General features: G+C 43.0%; 2 protein-coding genes across 2 annotated transcripts in view; one reads left to right on the forward strand and one right to left on the reverse strand.

Moving 5' to 3' along the window:
• The window catches only part of hspa12b (heat shock protein 12B), a 15,724-nt gene extending 3,091 nt beyond the window's left edge, over positions 1-12,633 (forward strand). The window contains exons 3-15 of the mRNA XM_034105495.2: positions 440-503; positions 893-975; positions 1,610-1,734; positions 1,819-2,005; positions 2,289-2,393; positions 2,588-2,704; positions 4,132-4,309; positions 6,505-6,591; positions 8,124-8,228; positions 8,899-9,157; positions 9,243-9,346; positions 10,900-11,090; positions 11,159-12,633. Of these exons, the coding sequence (XP_033961386.1) occupies positions 458-503; positions 893-975; positions 1,610-1,734; positions 1,819-2,005; positions 2,289-2,393; positions 2,588-2,704; positions 4,132-4,309; positions 6,505-6,591; positions 8,124-8,228; positions 8,899-9,157; positions 9,243-9,346; positions 10,900-11,090; positions 11,159-11,632 (2,061 nt within the window). The 5' untranslated portion in view covers positions 440-457 and the 3' untranslated portion in view covers positions 11,633-12,633. The remainder of the gene's footprint in view (positions 1-439; positions 504-892; positions 976-1,609; positions 1,735-1,818; positions 2,006-2,288; positions 2,394-2,587; positions 2,705-4,131; positions 4,310-6,504; positions 6,592-8,123; positions 8,229-8,898; positions 9,158-9,242; positions 9,347-10,899; positions 11,091-11,158) is intronic.
• Positions 12,634-12,725: 92 nt separating this feature from the next.
• On the reverse strand, positions 12,726-17,081 carry cct7 (chaperonin containing TCP1, subunit 7 (eta)). The gene is made up of 12 exons (XM_034105496.1): positions 17,016-17,081; positions 15,901-15,984; positions 15,743-15,812; positions 15,550-15,656; positions 15,259-15,437; positions 14,989-15,160; positions 14,722-14,886; positions 14,430-14,618; positions 14,193-14,290; positions 13,938-14,070; positions 13,647-13,853; positions 12,726-13,545 (listed from the first exon to the last, which is right to left on the reverse strand). Exons 1-12 carry the CDS (start codon positions 17,019-17,021, stop codon positions 13,312-13,314), a joined length of 1,644 nt encoding a protein of 547 aa, XP_033961387.1. The 5' UTR covers positions 17,022-17,081; the 3' UTR covers positions 12,726-13,311.
• Between the last annotated feature and the right edge of the window lie 1,005 nt (positions 17,082-18,086).

The raw sequence follows: 18,086 nt of genomic DNA on the forward strand, positions 1-18,086 counted from the left end.
CAAACATATGCACAAAGTCACAAAGTAAATGCATGTACAGGAATACATACAGTCAGTAGCTCAATGAAAAGGATTATACCACTAAAACAAATGAAATTCTCACACACACACATCGTGAATTAGTTAATGTATAGTACTAATGCTTTTACACACCTCTCGTCTTCCATGATTCCCTTTTCCATCACAGTGCCCTCAAGTTCATATAAATGTGAATAAGTCTTTAAATACGTGCACAACATTCCTCAAGTGACCTTGAATCACTTTTCCAGGTTATCTTGTTTGTTCAACCCATCCAATAACTTATATAGCATTTAAATAAAGCGCTGACAGTTGCTGTGAATGATGGTTGGGGAGTATCTGAAGAATACGTGTCTCCAAATGTCTGGCTTTCTATTGCACAATATTTATTTTTGCATGATGTTGGTGTGTTCCTCCGCAGACCCTGGCTCCTGCAAAGATGGCTGACGAGGCGCAGCCTGACCCCGACAGCCTGCAGATTCCCGGTGAGAAACACACACTCTCCTCCACAGTTTATACACATGCTTCAACACTATGGCAACCTGGTCAAAAGGACTCACTTCACCTCCCGTTATCTTTTGGAGTGTGAACACGCTGACCTTTCCATGTTCTTCTCGCACTTGGAAATTACCCTCATCAGATTCCAGTGACATTCCAGTCATTCCGGTTCATTACAAATATTCAATATAGAGAGCTTCAGGTCAAGTGTGTGAAAGATAAGGTGTTGCCTGCATTTGTGCTCGTTTGTTAGTGTAATAATCACTCTTTCCCTATGATAAGAAGCTGCATGTTCTTTGGCTATTGTGTTCAGTACGTGTGGCACTATTCCAATGCTTTAATGTGTTTATAATTCCCTTAATCCGCTAATTCACAGGTGATCATTTATCAGCCCCTTCATCGCCTGCCACAGCTCGAAATGACTGCAGCATCACACCCCTCACACCTTCACCCTCACCGGTAACTATGCACTAACACAAACGCACATCCACCACAGACACTACCGCACACCCATTCCCTTACGTTCTTTATATAGAGCTTTTAAACACGGCCTGTAAACCCACATCCACTTCTCACTGTTATTAGTGGTTTATGATAACACTTTCACTCCGAGTTTAAAGTGAGGTGTAGAACTAAAGCGAGTACCCTATAAAAACACAATATCTCACTAGAGGAGAGGAGAGGAATGAAGGGAAGTCCTTGAAAAACAACAGATTTCTAAGCCAACCTGCTAATTTCCACTCTTCAAAACAATGTATCTCTGAAATGTGAGAAGCATGTGTTTTAAATTCCACCCGTGCTTCCTCTCCAGACAGAAATGGTCGCCTGCATTAGATCATAGACTGTGATATTTGTAGCAGACTATGAGGATTTCTTCCTTTTAGAGAACATGCTAACATGCTAATGTTTAGCAGGTAGACTATACTATGTTCCACATTTTTACAGCATGAATACTTAGGCTAAACATTAGGAGAAACATCAAGGAACAAATTTGCCTTACGACCCAAGGTTGTCTCATACTAGTTTTCACCGAGGTAGATATGAATGTCTGTACCAATTTTCATAGCCACACAAATGTCCTTGTCTTTCTCAGAGGGTGGAGGTCAGACCCCGGATGTCCTGTCCTTTCTCAGTTGTTGTGGCGATAGACTTTGGGACGACCTCCAGCGGCTACGCCTTTAGCTTCACTCAGGACTCAGAGGCCATACACATGATGAAGTAAGACTTTGTTTTTGTTTCCTTGAACAAATTCAGTTTTATTATTGTCTTACCCTTGACATCTTTTTCCTCCGATCCCTGTAGGCGCTGGGAGGGAGGGGACCCCGGTGTAGCCAATCAGAAGAGCCCAACGTGTCTGCTTCTGACTCCTGAATTGAAGTTCCACAGTTTTGGGTTTGCAGCCCGGGACTTTTACCACGACCTGGACCCGGAGGAGGCTCGACACTGGCTCTACTTCGATAAGTTCAAGATGAAGATCCACAGCACAAGTGTAAGAGAGATCAGGAGAATCCGAGAAGATGGGTGGAATCTGTGGGTGGCAATGACAGAAGAACTATTTTCATAAACTATCCAGAACAAAAGCGTTCAATTTGCACATCCAAACCAGGGTGCATTGTGGGAAGTGTAGGATCTTAGCCTCTGCAGCTTCCAATTGGGCAGTTTCTTTTCTTGAACTGTCTTTTGCAATTGTTATGACTTTGTTGTTGTAAGAATCAGATAGATGACTTGTTCTTGCAGCAGTTTTTCAACAGTTGGGGTTGTGTTTGCTGCAGGACCTCACCATGGAGACGGAGCTGGAGGCGGTCAGCGGGCGGAAGGTCAGGGCCATCGAGGTGTTTGCTCACGCCCTGCACTTCTTCAGGGAACATGCTCTAAAGGTGCATTATGAAACCCCATATAATTGCAGTATGGAACCTCATATTTATAGATGTATTTAAATGTGTTTTTTATGTGCAGTTTAAAAGACAAGGTCCATCTATGAGCTCAAGTGCTTTGCTTTGACAGAAGCTCATAGCTTGAATTCAGTTTTGAGGGTGTTTACCAAAGACTATGTTTCTTTGATTGGTTTTAGGAGGTGAAGGACCAGTCGTCATCAGTGCTGGAGGGAGAGGACATCCGATGGGTGATCACCGTCCCAGCTGTGTGGAGACAACCCGCCAAACAGTTCATGAGAGAGGCTGCATACCTGGTAGGAACATGAGCCAGGAGGGTCTCTACATCCAATATGTCTCCTGATCCATCCATTCTCATAAAAACATGTATATAGGTCCTGTGAAAGAAAAACATTTGACCTATCTCCATATTTGGTGACACAACATTATGAGATTAAGGCTCTTTAATTAATGTTCCCATGGAAGATCCCCTGCTATGCACACACACTCTGCACTTTCCCTTTATCCTCCCTGTATAGCTTCCCACCAACACCTCACTCCTCCTTCGGTGCACTGTATTTGTCCCAATGACTTGTAGGAAGTGTGCGTACATAGACAGGAATGCAAGGGGGCCTATCACAATACACATCAATGAGAATGGACTGACCCATGAGTGTAATAGTTAATTAATTAGCAACAGTCCATGGAAATGACTACTTTTACATTCAATATCATGCTTTATTCCTTATTCCCTCTCTGCAAAATGTTCAATTTTTCACGCACACACATTTGTTCACCTTTTGTCCTTTGTCCTTTATTCACCGGGGTACATACATAAATAGTCTAATGGACACACTTTCACATGCACGCTGGCATATACACTGACATATACACACACCCTATGCTGGCTCCGGCTCTCGGCTGTCAGGGTGTGTGTGCTTCCTGCTGGCGATGATGTCATCTGAAGTGAACAATGAGGGAGACCGGCATACAAACACAGGAAGAGGTGTCCAGACCCCCGCCCTGCACACACACACCTAAAAACACAGGCTGTTCTCATACGCTGTTATAATTATCAAAAGTAATGCACGATTATTGTGCAAAAGTCTGCATAAGGAGGGGTCAGGGTGCATGGGTGAGTCAAACAAACACTTTCACACAGTACACCGCTGTTTGTGTGCAGAGTGAAAACAAAAGTCAGCATTTATTTATTTGTTATGTATCTTCCGTACTCAAGCAACGCCACTTCCGTACTTATTTGAACCCAAGCTACAATATTTTGCTAAACGTAGCCAAGTAATGGGGCCAGGTTATACACGGATGTAATGTTGATATTGCCACAATATTTTAAGATTGAGTAGTCCTTTTTGTTCTCAATTTTACCAAGTAATTAATTCAACATATTTATTAATCCCAAACTACGATCTTTCTTGAACCTACATGAGTAATTTATATATACTTTAACCAATTTCCCCTGGGATTTTTTAAAGTATCGGTGATTCTGATTCTAATTTTGTTGCAGTTTCTGAACCATAATCTTTTGTGGGAACACTGATCACTCGTGTTGCTGAACATTCATAGGCCAAAAAATAATACAATAACTTTTGTAAAATATCCTGGATGTTTGAGAACTTATTTTTCCAATACCAATATGTTTACAATACTAATATGTCCTCAGTGTCTTAATACCATGGATAATGTTGCAGGGTAATAACACTTGTAATGTTCCTCTCCCTCTCTGTAGGCCGGTCTGGTGTCTCCTGATTGTCCGGAGCAGCTCCTCATCGCTCTGGAGCCGGAGGCCGCGTCCATTTACTGCCGCAAGCTCCGCCTCCACCAGGTGCTCGACCTGAGCTTACAGCCAATCACAAACGGCCTCGACCTGGAAGGCTCCAGGCCCTTCGAATCCAGCTTCAGACAAGGTTGTGTGTGTGTGTGTGTGTGTGTGTGTGTGTGTGTGTGTGTGTGTGTGTGTGTGTGTGTGTGTGTGTGTGTGTGTGTGTGTGTGTGTGTGTGTGTGTGTGTGTGTGTGTGTGTGTGTGTGTGTGTGTGTGTGTGTGTGTGTGTGTGTGTGTAACTTTTTTCTTTAACGCAAAATTGGCATATTATCATGTTATAAAGTTGCTGTTGTGAGCATGTAGGCAAACTGTTCCCTATTAGCACATCTAGAAGATACAGAGGAACATTAGCATTTATTTTAAGCTTGGTTTCTTGCATTCCGTATAATGCAAGTCCAAGATTCATCCTTATTTTGAGCTCTTCTCTCGAGGGAAACACCTGCTCATTAGATGCTAACTGCTCCTTGCTTGTTAGTTTTCTGTCGGGCAGGTTGCGTAGTATTGGATTATCAGAGTTTTTGGTTCAACCGAAAACAGTAAAGCTGCGGGCAGAAAACTAAAAACAAAGAACTGAAAGATGCTAAATCACTCCTTAGAACTGAGGGGAATTTGGTGATTACTCTGCAGTTTCAGGGAAAGACAATTTACAGAACCACAAACTCTTTTCACTTTGCAACTCTATAGTATTTGAAAGGGTGAATAACTTTTCAATTTCCCGAAAATGCTGCCAATTTGCAGCCAAGAAACAAAGGGCGATTTCATGCTGAGAAAAAGGACACTGGTGCATTATTCAGCACACCAACATGCCGTCCAGAATCCCCACTTATACATATGCAGCCCCTCATACACACACACACACACACACACACAAAACACAGGATATTGTAATTGGAACAAGGTGCAGTGAGACTATGATCTCACCCCCCCCCCCGGCCTGTCATTCTCCCTCTCCTTCCCTGCATTCATTTTTCTTTCTTTTCCTTCTGTCTTGCTAACATTTCCTCCTCCCCCTCTAACTTTTCCTTTTTGCCAGGACCTACACTTTGGAAAGACTCTGCAGAAACCGAACACCACACACACACGCACACACACATTTTCTATTTTGCTGTTTCATGTAAATGGTTTCCAGACTTGCATTACATTCATCACCCCATTCAAAGGAACACACAGAAATACACACACATATTCCATACCCCCTAGATCCAGAGCCTTCAAACAATTGTATGAGTCTTTGTTCTTTCTTTTCCTTTCTTGTGTTTTCTTTCTTTCTTTCTGTCTTTCTTTGGAATACCTTTCTCTTGTTCAAATGATCGTGGAGTGAAGAAACATGGGGTTTGAGGGAACCCTAGTAAAAACCACTTCGACCTAAATGCAAACACTTCACTCCAGACTGTCAAACAAATCACACACACTGACACTCACTCACTCACGTTTACATCAGGGCCGCGGCTTCACCACAACCCTGTCAAAGTTGTTGAAAGACAAAAAAACGACCTTTCCTTAAAACATCCTCCCTTAATCTTTAGATGTTGCTCATCTTAAACCCATGATGTCTTTCTAAGGGTCTGCTTGCATGTATGGAGGCCCATTAGGTGTGTCTGCTCTGTCTTAAGGCTGTCAGGAGTTTTGTATTTACGTCAGCTGCACTCTGTTTTCCTTGGCCTCCATCCATACCCATAACCTGCCAGTCCGACGGTTAGCATGTCGAGAGCGGGGAGAAAGCTGAAATGTGAGAGCTTTTCCAACATATCGCTTCTGTCATGCAAAAACATTATGGCTCTGGTTTTGGTATGTTTTTCTTGTTTCACTTAGTGTGAAAGATTTGGGGTAAATGGAATGACCTCATGGGTTGTGAAGCGTACTTTATGTTGTATAGATTAAAAGCATTCATCCTCATTAGGTTGAAAGTTTATGTTATGGCATTAAACACTAGCTTAGTTTGTTTATACAGGCAGACTGTTTGGATCTTGGCAATGGTGAAAGGTGGTAATGATCCTTGGGTCCCAGAGCTGAATAGAGTCCATCAACATCTTGTTGAATTGAAAAGGGCCCAGAGCATTGTTTCAGGGGGACAATAACTCATGTTCTGACCTGAGGGACCCAGAAATCCTTGCTTTGCCCCTGAAGAACTGCACAGCATAGAGGGGGCTTCAAACTTTATGCCTGCTGAAGCTAAAAAACTATGTGAACTGATGTGCCGACCCAAATCATCTCACACAAGAGCATGTGCAGCATCCTATCCGAATAAAAAACTGAAGTATGTTTTATGTTTGTTGCAGCGAGGGAGCAGTTGAGGCGATCCAGACACAGCAGAACCTTCCTGGTGGAGAGTGGAACCGGAGAACTGTGGTCGGAGCTGCAGACTGGTGAGAGAGAGTGTGTGTGTGTGTGTGTGTGTGTGTGTGTGTGTGTGTGTGTGTGTGTGTGTGTGTGTGTGTGTGTGTGTGTGTGTGTGTGTGTGTGTGTGTGTGTGTGTGTGTGTGTGTGTGTGTGTGTGTGTGTGTGTGTGTGTGTGTGTGTGTGTGTGTGTGTGTGTGGGGGGGGGGGGGGGGGGTCTGGGTGTGTGTCAGACCCCACATGTTGGAGATATTGATGATTTTGACTTTTCACCCCAGCAGAAGCAAACCCACCTACTTACTCATTTATAGAAAGTTACACTTTGTAACCTTTCCTTTCTGCTTAAAGTCATCTCATTCTGCATTTACTCTGTTCTTAATTAATGTTATTACAAATGTAAAGTTGTAACCTTACAAGAATACAATTCAAATATGAATATAAGGGCCAAGGATCAAGAGGCATGTCACCCTAAACTAGCAAACACAACAGGAAATATTTAGACCCTTTACTTATGTTCAAGCCCGCATTTAATATGTACTTTGGTGAAGGTATGTCAGTATTTAAAAGTAAAAGTAACCAGATCCAAAAGTTACACACAGTCCATAAATAGTAGTGTAACAAATGTATTAAAGACATTAAACAAATGAAAGGAGAATCAGCAAATCTTCAAACATGTCAAGTTGGAATCACTATTATCCAAGTTAAACTCACAGACAAAACATCATTTCGTAAAGCTGTGCAATAAGTACAGAATCCCTCTGAAATGTAATGGAGTTGTATGACAAGAAAAATACTGCAAAATTGCACTTAAGTACTTGACTTCCACGCACAACCACAAAGTGTGAATCCACAGTGTCCCGTGTTGCCTGAGAGGATCCTACAGGACCAACACATCTACTTCTCAAGTTGTACACTCTCTTTTCTCTGGGGAGCCATGACAACCATCTGCGGAGCCACGCGCCCCTGCTGACCCTTTCTGCTCCCTTTCCTGTCCCCACACACACACACACACACACACACACACACACACACACACACACACACACACACACACACACACACACACACACACACACACACACACACACACACACACACACACACACACACACACACACACACACACACACGTACAGGAAGGACCCAGCCCATGGGACTCTGCATCTGCACTGTAAATAAACCAAAGGAGTAGAAGCCAGTTTTATTCGCCTCCTCCTTTCACATTTTCTTCTCTCATCCTCCATTTATTATTCTTTTTGTGTAGCTTCTCTTTTTCTCACTCACTCATACGTGTCAAGGAGGAGTTCATCTAAACTCAGGGTAACTCTTATCGCTGAGCAGATTGTGAACACACAAGAGCAGAGGGCAGCAATCACAGCCTGGAGATTGTTTATGTTTGATGGTCTGCTGGTTGAAGAGTTTCAGGGGAAACACACACACATTAAGACATTCCACAGAAAAGGAGACACACTATCATCCACTGTTTCCTCCTACAACTTATGGAGTTGAATTTGCACTGCAGTTATTAATGGTGTGTGTGTGTGTGTGCTCTCTCTTGCAGGGGACAGGTATATCGTTGCAGACTGTGGGGGAGGGACAGTGGACCTGACGGTGCATCAGATCGAGCAGCCACAGGGAACACTCAAAGAGCTCTACAAGGCTTCAGGTACTTTCACAATCTGCTGAAACACACACAACACTTCCTATGGTTTAGTGCCTTCATAAGCTTATCTGTTTGCAATGTCACATATTTCTTTACGACTACAGAAGGCAGTGTTTTAGTCCCCTGTACAGTATTTCATTTTACATTCAGTTTTTAGCTTCGTCTATTTTACATGTATATACTGTATATTACATCTCCTGCATTACTTGCACATTGGTCACTTGCAACATTGTCTTGCATTGTTTTATTTCTATTCTGTTTCTACTTTTATTGTTTTTATTGTTATGTCTTATATATGTTTATGTTGGATTGTTAAAGGAGATCTTCATTGCTATAATTACAATGTAGCTACTGTGACAATGGAACCTTTGCATTTGAATCTTTAAATCTTTTGGTTAGAATTCTCCACATAGAACAGAGAAATACTGGCGGCACACTTCATCAACAGATCCATCTCCCTCAGGGTCCTGGCACTGACATTACAAGACATGGCATCAAATCAAATAAATAGATAAATAAATATAGAATAAGAAATGAAGTACATCAGCAATGTAAAAGAAAAGGTTTGCGATCCTTGGATAACTTTCAAATGAAAAAAGTCTCTATCAGCCCAAGGAGTTTCCTCATCATTTTCTGAATCTTTGTATCTTTAAAGCTGCCGTTTTTCTTCCAGGCGGTCCGTACGGTGCGGTCGGAGTGGACCTGGCCTTTGAAGCCATGCTGTGTCAGATCTTCGGGGAGGACTTCATCAAGAGCTTCAAGGCCAAGCGTCCGGCGGCCTGGGTGGACCTCACCATCGCGTTCGAGGCGAGGAAACGGACTGTGGCGCCGGGCAGAGCCAACGCCCTCAACATCTCCCTGCCCTTCTCTTTCATCGACTTCTACAAGAGACAACGAGGGCAGAGTGTGGAGGCCGCCCTGAGGAGGAGCAAGTGAGCGGGGACTGGGAGAAGGGGGGTGTGTGTGTGATTAAACAATGGATGGATTTATGTGTGACATTAAAGACTCTCTCCTCAGTATGAACATCGTGAAGTGGTCGTCCCAGGGGATGCTGCGGCTCACGCAGGAAGCCATGAACGAGCTCTTCCAGCCCACCATCAGCAATATAGTCAAACACATCGGTGAGAAGCACAAAGACACGAGAACAGAGCAGAGCAGATTTTTTTTGACCAGCCCAAACCTCTGACTTTACAGGATGAGTTGCCCAAACTGGTGAGCTAATTCAGGGCAGCGCCAATCCAAACCGTAAAGAGGCAAATAGTCCACGCTCAGAGAAAACTACAGTTGCAAGAAAAAGTGAACCCTTTGGAATTACCTGGATTTCTGCATAAGTTGGTCATAAAATGTGTTCTGATCTTCGTCTAAGTCACAACAATAGACAAACACAGTCTGCTTAAACTAATACCACACAAACAATTATATGTGTTCATGATTTTAGACGAGATTGGAGGTGTTGGTTAAAGCTGCCCTGCCCTATAAAAAATACACACCAGTTTTGAATTTGCTATTCTTAAGAAGCATTGCCAGATGTGAGCCATGCCTCGCACACAAGAGCTCTCAGAAGACCTACCATTAAGAACTGTTGACTTGCATAAAGCTGGAAAGGGTTCCAAAAGTATCTCTGAAAGCCTTGATGACTGCAAGAGCACAGCGCAGAATGCTCAATGAGGTGAAGAAGAATCCTAGAGTGTCAGCGAGAGACTTAAAGAAATCTCTGGCACATGCTAACATCTCTGTTGACGAATCTACGATACGTAAAACACTGAACAAGAATGGAGTTCATGGGAGGACACCAGGGAGGAAGCCACTGCTGTCCAGAAAAAATATTGCTGCACGTTTGAAGTTTGCAAAAGAGCACCTGGATGTTCCACAGCACTACTGGCAACATATTCTGTGGACAGATGAAACCAAAGTTGAGTTGTTTGGAAGGAACACACAACGCTATGTGTGGAGGATCCAAAGGGTTCACATTCTTGCAACTGTATATGCCCAAGGGCTTTCTTTGTGTCCTTATTCTAGGTGCTAGTGACCTTTTCCAGCCTTGTTGATTCTTAAAAAACTTGTGTGTCTATTTTTAATCAGTCGCATTCCAGTGGTACAAAGCATTTAGCTCTGCTGGCCTTTGTTGGATCAACATAAGACGAAGAGTGGATGTGTCAAATTGTTTAAAAAAAGAATACAACCCATTCTAACTTCCAGAGTCCTGCACCAGATCTGGTAACGGCCTATTTACGTGGAAAGAAAACGTGTGTAAATGGGGAAAAAGCAAATGAGAGCAACCATATGTTGTTTTTTGTCAAAAGAAATCTGAAAATAAGACAACTGTTGACCATTTGTTACATCCAAAGCAGCTAATATTATCCAGTATAATCTGTCGACATGATTTTTCCATCTGTGAATACACTGGAATCAACCAAAGCCAGTTAAAGAGACTTTTTCTTGGATGGATTTGTGATTTAGGAACGGGGAGAACCCAGCTTAAACTGGGGTTAACATAAAGCACTTCAAAATCAGCGACTGTGTAGCGGCCTGTTCGTTTATCCCAGGTTGGGCTTATTGGTCGCATCAGATTTCACGTGGAGATCATTGCTAGTAAAGTGTAGGAAGTTAACGGAAGTGGATGAATGAAGTGAAATAATTCTAAAGGCTTTTTCCCATGTTCCTCCCCTGACAGAGGAGCTGGTGGCAAAGCCTGAGTTACAAGGCGTGCGTTTCCTCTTCCTGGTCGGTGGTTTTGCCGAGTCGCCCATGCTGCAGAAAGCTGTCCAGAGAGCAGTGGGGCGGACGTGTCGCATCATCATCCCCCATGACGTGGGACTAACCATTCTGAAGGGGGCCGTGCTCTTTGGGCTGGATCCCACCGTGGTGAGTAATCAGGAGCAGCTTTTAGTGATGGAGGTCTTTGACAAATTCTAACAGAATCTGTCTCTCAGGTCAGAGTGCGTCGCTGCCCCCTCATCTACGGCGTTGGCGTCCTGAACCGCTTCGTGGAGGGGCGCCACCCCCGGGACAAACTCCTCATCAAGGACGGCCGTGAGTGGTGCACCGACATCCTGGACCGCTTTGTCTGCGTGGACCAATCGGTGGCTCTGGGCGAGGTCGTGAAGCGGAGCTACACCCCCGCTCGTCTAGGGCAGCGCAAGATCATCATCAACATCTACTGCAGCCCCTCGGAGGATGTCACCTACATCTCAGACCCCGGGGTCAGGAAGTGCGGGACGATTACTTTAGACCTACCGGAGCCGCTACAGCTACCGGGAGCAGTGGGAGGCGGAGGAGGAGGAGGACCGGAGAGGAGAGAGATCAGAGCCACTATGCAGTTTGGAGACACGGAGATCAAAGTCACAGCGGTTGACGTCATGTCTAACCGCTCCGTCCGGGCTTCCATAGACTTCCTGGCTAATTGAGGAGGAGCAGGAAGTGGAGAACAGGAAAAAACGGATTCTTGGGATGATAATTGTAGAATAATAAGCGGTACTTTGGGAGTGGGAGACAGGTTTGTTTGGAGTTTGGACTCACATCCTGTGATTCAGACATTTAGGCTTTACATTTACTCATTAGAGAATAAAAATGTATTCAAACTTAGCCTTTTTTTTACTCAGCATCTCCTCAACTGGAGGGTAGGGCACCCTTTATTAACAAGAGAAGAAGAAAGTGTCTACTGTCTTCAGTCACCTTATAATGCTGTCACACGCATTTCCTGCCCCTTTCCTTTTGTATGACCTCTGTAAAACCATAATGGAAGCTGGAGCAGTACACATCCCTTCTCCAATAAACGGATACCTTCTAATAAATCAACCTGTCCGTATCATACTACCTAGAGTGAGACTCACTCACGTTAATTCTTTAATAGGAAGACTGTTTCCTTTTCCCTCATATAATGAATCACACAGGGATGTCAAAAGGGTCCGATACCTCATTCATTCATATTTTCTGTCCATATGAGCTATTGACTACATCTACCTGGACTGCAGCTTTGTTCCCGATGTGACTGGTTGAGCGTGACCTAGTGGTGAAAGACTGAACTACAAGCTAAAAATCATTGAAGTAGAAACTAAGGACTGTGGCATTATTGCACGATTTGCAAGTTACTTAAACCTTACATCACTATTCAGGTGTATTGTTTAGTATTAGACATTTTTCATATCGCATTACTTGAGTAAACTTGTCTTTAAAATATAAGTATGCTCCTTTGGGGGCTTTATCTTTGATCATGCTGTGCCACATTAAATGTCTATCTCGACTATCTGTATTCGTATGCATTTAAAGTAAGATTAAGAACCTGTGTACTCTGTTCAACATGAGACGTTATCTCATTTCTGTGCAGGTTGTGAAGCACAATTCTGTTATTATCCTAATGATTAATCCACGGCCCTACATTTTACAATAAAATAACACGTTTTACTAATTTTTCCCACAGTAAAATCTTTATTTGCATTTCTTTTTTAAATACCTTACTCTTCTGTCCCCACCCCTGAACATAAAAAGACAAGTCAGCAGTATGATTTCAGCTGTGCATTTATTGATAAGAATGGTCCAATAAATAGTTTCACACAGCTTAAACAATGAATGGTTCAGAACTCTTTAACATCAGTGCTTTGCTTCCCATGTTACACATCAGTTTGTCAGGTAACACAAGCGCAGATTAGAGCTGATGGAACAGCTGCTTCAGAGAGGAGAGCTCACTTTGAGGGGAAGGGAGTGTTTCATCAAACCAAGGGGGGGGGGGGAACTACTTTCATTCTTGTATTGCATCATCACTTTTTCAGCAAAATGGCTACACATGGAAAGATACAGTGCTTGAAATGTTAAACAGACGTGACCTAGTGAACGCTTCAGTAAGAAAAAACTACAGGTGACAAAGAAAAACACAGACGTCAGCGATCTTTGACAAAAGTCTAACAATCCATCTTGAAATTGCTTCCCCTTTTTTGTTTCACTACACCTGCCAAATGCAATGTGTGTACGGCTGTTTAAACGCCAAACTACAATTACAATCTAAATGCAGATCAAACATGAACACCGTCCTCTATCTGCGTTTGGGTTGTAATTCCAGTTTAGAAATGGGCTTCCGTTCCTGCGTCTCTTAGTGAGCATGGGGTCTGCCCATGCCGCGGCCCCGGCCCCTGCCGCCCCCTGGTGGTCCGTCCATGCTGCTGCGGGGGTTCTTGATGGTCTCGTCCACAGACAGGATGAGACAGGCTGCCTCTGATGCTGCTGTCAGAGCGTTGATCCTCACGATGGAGGGCTCCCAGACGCAGGCGATGTAGTTATCTGCAATATCCTCGTTGTTGATATCTACACCGTACCACATACCGCCCTGTAGGGAGACAAAGTCAAGAAGAGTTTAATAAATGTTCTGGGACAATCCCAAATCCTTATTGGAAGTCTGATGTAGGACTAGCATGTTTGACTTCCTACCTGTGCGTGTTTGGCGCGCAGTTTGTTCAGGATGTTGGTGGCGTCGAAGCCAGCGTTGTCACACAGCTGTCTGGGGATGATCTCCAGGGCCTTGGCGTACGCTCCAATCAGCAGCTGCTGTTTTCCAGGGATGGTCCTGGAATAATCCCTCAGGTACTTGGACAGCTCCATCTCTATGGCTCCTCCACCTGCTACAACTGAGTCATTCTGAAAACAGGTGAAGGAGGGTCAGATAATTGCAGTAAGAGTACAGGGACTGGTTCTCCGTAACAATCCCATGCGTGTACTAACCTTGATGGCTCTGCGTACGATCATGATGGCGTCGTGCAGAGATCGCTCCGTCTCCTCTGTGAACTGCTCCGCTCCACCCCTCAGGATGATGGTGCAGGTCTTCGCCTTGGGGCAGCCCTTAAGGAAGTTATACCTGCAAACACAGACAGGATGGGTGTGAGCGGTTGTAGAGAATAATAGAGCTTTATTTATTCTAAAGAGTAACCCAGAAGAAGACGGACAAAAGCTTTTAACTTGTGCCTTTAACCTTCTTACCTGTCTCCTCCAACCTGGACCTCCTCAAAGTGTTCACACAGTCCCAGGACGTTGTCTGTCAGGGCCGTCACCGACGTCTGGATGGAGCCGCCGCATGCCTGGAAGACACATGACACAGTCTTAAAGCTACTTCAAACATACAAGTGGCCACTAATTAATTTAACATTCCTCTATAGAATAGATTTACTTTAATCAATGTTAATAATTTTAATGTTGTATAGTTTGTCTGTTTCCTACCATCATGGTCCTCTTCATGTCCTCCTCCTGCACCCTGCCGGCACAGAACAGGTCTCTGTCAGCAAAGTACTGCGTGGCCACATCACCGATGGGCAGCTTGGACAGAACCACCTTGGCTCCTGACAGATGGATCTTCTCCAGTTTGTCGTACAGGATGGTCCACTCGGCATCCACGATGGCCTGATACTCCTGCATGAAGGTGGGAGGTAACAAAAAAGGGGAGAGATTAACAACATTTCTGGGCACTTATTGCTCTCAATCATTATGTTGTGTTATGTTTTAGTCTTCATACCTCAACATTTTTGACGCGAATCTCGGCGTTATCCTTCTCAGCCTTCAGCTCCAACTCCACGTTGAGCAAAGCAATCCTTGGGTTGTCATAACGTTTAGGCTGCATCTCAAACCCGGCATAGGAGAAAGTCTTCTTGAACGCAACTCCAGAGATCATATGGGAATCCTGTAGAAAATAAAAAATATGAAATGAGGTTTCAAAGTCAAACTAAAATATTAAAACCCTTTGTTCACTCTGGTGTTTGAATAAAATAAAATAGGTACAAACCTCAAGGGCTCCTCCAGGGACTTTCTTGATACCGATCAACTTGAGAGGCAGCAGGATGTCCAGAGACATGACGGCATCCACCACCATTTTGGAGAAGAAGTCCTTCTGACCGGCAATGAGCTTGGAATTCAGGGCGGTGGCTGCACACTTCTCCAGCAGCTGCCTCATCTCTCTGAGAGGAAAGTTCATTGCAAAAGTACAAAATAAGATTTTAAAAGTTCTATTGAACTCCAACCATGTCTTGTGAATAACCTGTTGGTGAGCACTTACTGCTTGTCGCCTTTCTTCACAGGCACGGCGATCTCCTTGATCTTGCTGACAGCGAGGTGGGTGGCAGTGCGGAAGGCTCTGATGATGGTCTGAGGGTGGAGACCCTCCTCCACGTACGGCTTGAGCTGCTTCAGGAACTCAGCAGCCAGGAGGGTAACAGAGGTGGTGCCATCACCAACCTAAAATGGTGCAAGTAATGAAGAACATTATTAAGAACTATTTGAGGATGTGGCTAAAACAAATCTAAGTAACCAGTTGCCTCAACATAATCCATGCTTAAACACTTCTCACTTCAGCATCCTGGGAGCGGGCGATGTCCACCAGGGTCTTGGCTGCAGGGTGAACCACATCCAGCAGTTTCAGGATGGTGGCTCCATCATTGGAGATGGTGGCCTTACCTGAAAAACACAATCACACATTTTCAGTAAGAGTAAACTCATCACTTAATCCATTCCTCCATCCTTGTCTTCCCATTTCTCCTCACCTCTGCCATCCACCATCAGTTTGTCCATGCCCCTTGGACCAAGGGTGGTCCGGACAGCCTCAGCAATAACCTGGAGAGACACAACAGGTGTATTTAGACTGACCAATTCAAGAAGGGTAAGAAAACAAATACAGGGGGGAAATTAAAGTTTTGCTGACCTGGCAGGCATTGATGTTGCTGACGAGCTGGGGAACGCCCTGAGACGTGTCTGTCCCCTCCTTCAGCAGGATAACTGGTGTGGGCTGGAGAGAGAGAGGGATAAAAGGAATGGAGAAGAAGGCGTGGTTGCCGTTTAAAATAATAATAATAATTAAATGCATAAGTATGCCATGTGTAAAAGTGCAGCATGTTTCATATTATTAATAAGCATTGGGATTTTCCTTATCCCAAAAATATTTGACATTATTACTATGGTATTGTCACTCAGCTTGGGTAAAAACAGTCTAGAAGTTGTATTGCTTTACCATTTAAGGCAATAACCTGAAGTGGTAACACACAGACTGTGGCTGCTTCTTGTAGCTGCAGGGTGTGATGCTTTTGTTACACACACACATGATGTGCGACACTGTCAAAAGCCTGAAGTCTGTACATGTTGTTTTGTTTCATATAGTCTGCTAATAATAATGCTCATTGTAGCAGACTTACGTTACATGTACAAAAAAACATTCAACACTGTATATACTGTTTTCTGTTCATTAGCTAGCAGGAATTAGCAAATGACTTAGCAAAAGTCACATGTCTTTGTTGCTCTGCGTCATTCTCTTTCAGACAGCTATGTCTCATAAATATACAGACACATACGAATGCTACTTGACCAATAGCACTAACAAAACCAGCAATAGATTTAACTTAATAGGTTCTTCCGTTAGCTTCCTATGCAGCCACTCATACAAAGAAGCTTAACACACAGCAGATAATATGACAATAACCAGACTAACAAAGACCATTTCAAAGGTGGTAACAAAACTTATATAGAGACATATACTTAAATGAAATGAAGAGACCAAAAGGTAACCAGCTGAGCGTACTATATATTGTATTCAATAGCATCACCGTTAGCTTCGTAAACGCCCATTGGTAGCATACGAGGCTAACAGTCTGGCTAAAAATAAAGCCGTTTTACAATCATGTTACAATAAATCGTTGTTTCTTTAGACAGACAAAGGGATGCCACATAAATTATGAGTTATCTAGATGCAGATGCCCGCTGAGAAACTGAAGGATGGACACGGATTAAACATTTGATTTCGGGCATGAATGCTAACTCACTCACCATCATCTTTGCAGTTCCTTCGAGAAGTTTTCCACCGGCGTCCTTTCCCAGAATGCTGTTCGACAAAAAAAGCAGTCGGTGCTGCGTTCAAGAACATACTGCAAAGATTTTTCTAATTGTATGAATTGTACCTAAATACAGATTTATTGATAAACAACTCCTTTTTTGCAAATGCTGTTAGTGTAAAAACAATACTATGAAGTGTTTAATATAGTAATGCACACAGATGACATTTTGAAAAAACAATCATATGAATACGTTGTGTACAAACATATAATATCACACTATGACACAAATAGGTATGTGCAGATTATTCATTAAAATCTCCTACATTATTATTACATTTGTACTGAATTAAAACATATATATATATATATATATATTATTTAAATGTATATTCATATATGTCTGTCTGTTTTTAACATTTAAACTATACTCAAATGTAATTTTCTTTTTATTCATGGCAGGTTTTATCATATTAGGCAAAGTTTCCTAAAGACACCTACATGGAAAACTTTCATCAACACACAAACCTGCAAAGAGATCAGGTGAGTTCATTTTCATGTCACCATACATTAAGACATCATATTGAGCATGCAAGCTGTTTCTTTGCATACTGGGATGGAAATTGCTCTGGAATTTTGCATTTTATAAAACAATGCAGTTGTCTTTTTTTCTGTCCATATCATAGAGAAAACACTGCAGTCAGGAGAGTTACAACTAGATGTTTTTTTATTCAGAGAGTTAAAAATACATTTTCCAGTTTTGGTGGCATTTCTTACAGTTTGTAAGAAATGGGCTCTATAAATATATCTACGGCAGATATGTAATATTTAATGCAGCCGAACCGTGTATTACAATGCCGTTATGTGATGACTTCCAAAGAGAAAAGCAAGAACACTCGGAATAAAGTATTATTTTATTTAAAAAAACACCATATCCCGACATGCATTGCGGCTAAAACAATCGATGTTTTAGCTTTAGCCTATCAAAACCTCTGAAAAAAAAGGTGTCTCTCAGAATCGAAAGAGAAAAACCTTTGGGAAAAACACAAAAGCATTGTACACAATT

This window comes from Pseudochaenichthys georgianus, chromosome 18, assembly GCF_902827115.2.
Source record: "Pseudochaenichthys georgianus chromosome 18, fPseGeo1.2, whole genome shotgun sequence".
NCBI lineage: Eukaryota > Metazoa > Chordata > Actinopteri > Perciformes > Channichthyidae > Pseudochaenichthys > Pseudochaenichthys georgianus.

Excerpts from the sequence above, each read along its gene's own strand:
- cct7 (XM_034105496.1), bottom strand. Across the intron at positions 15,438-15,549 it reads CCCGCTCCCAGGATGCTGAA|GTTGGTGATGGCACCACCTC; the intron begins GTGAGAAGTGTT and ends GCACCATTTTAG. Across the intron at positions 15,161-15,258 it reads GTGAAGAAAGGCGACAAGCA|AGAGATGAGGCAGCTGCTGG; the intron begins GTAAGTGCTCAC and ends CTTTCCTCTCAG.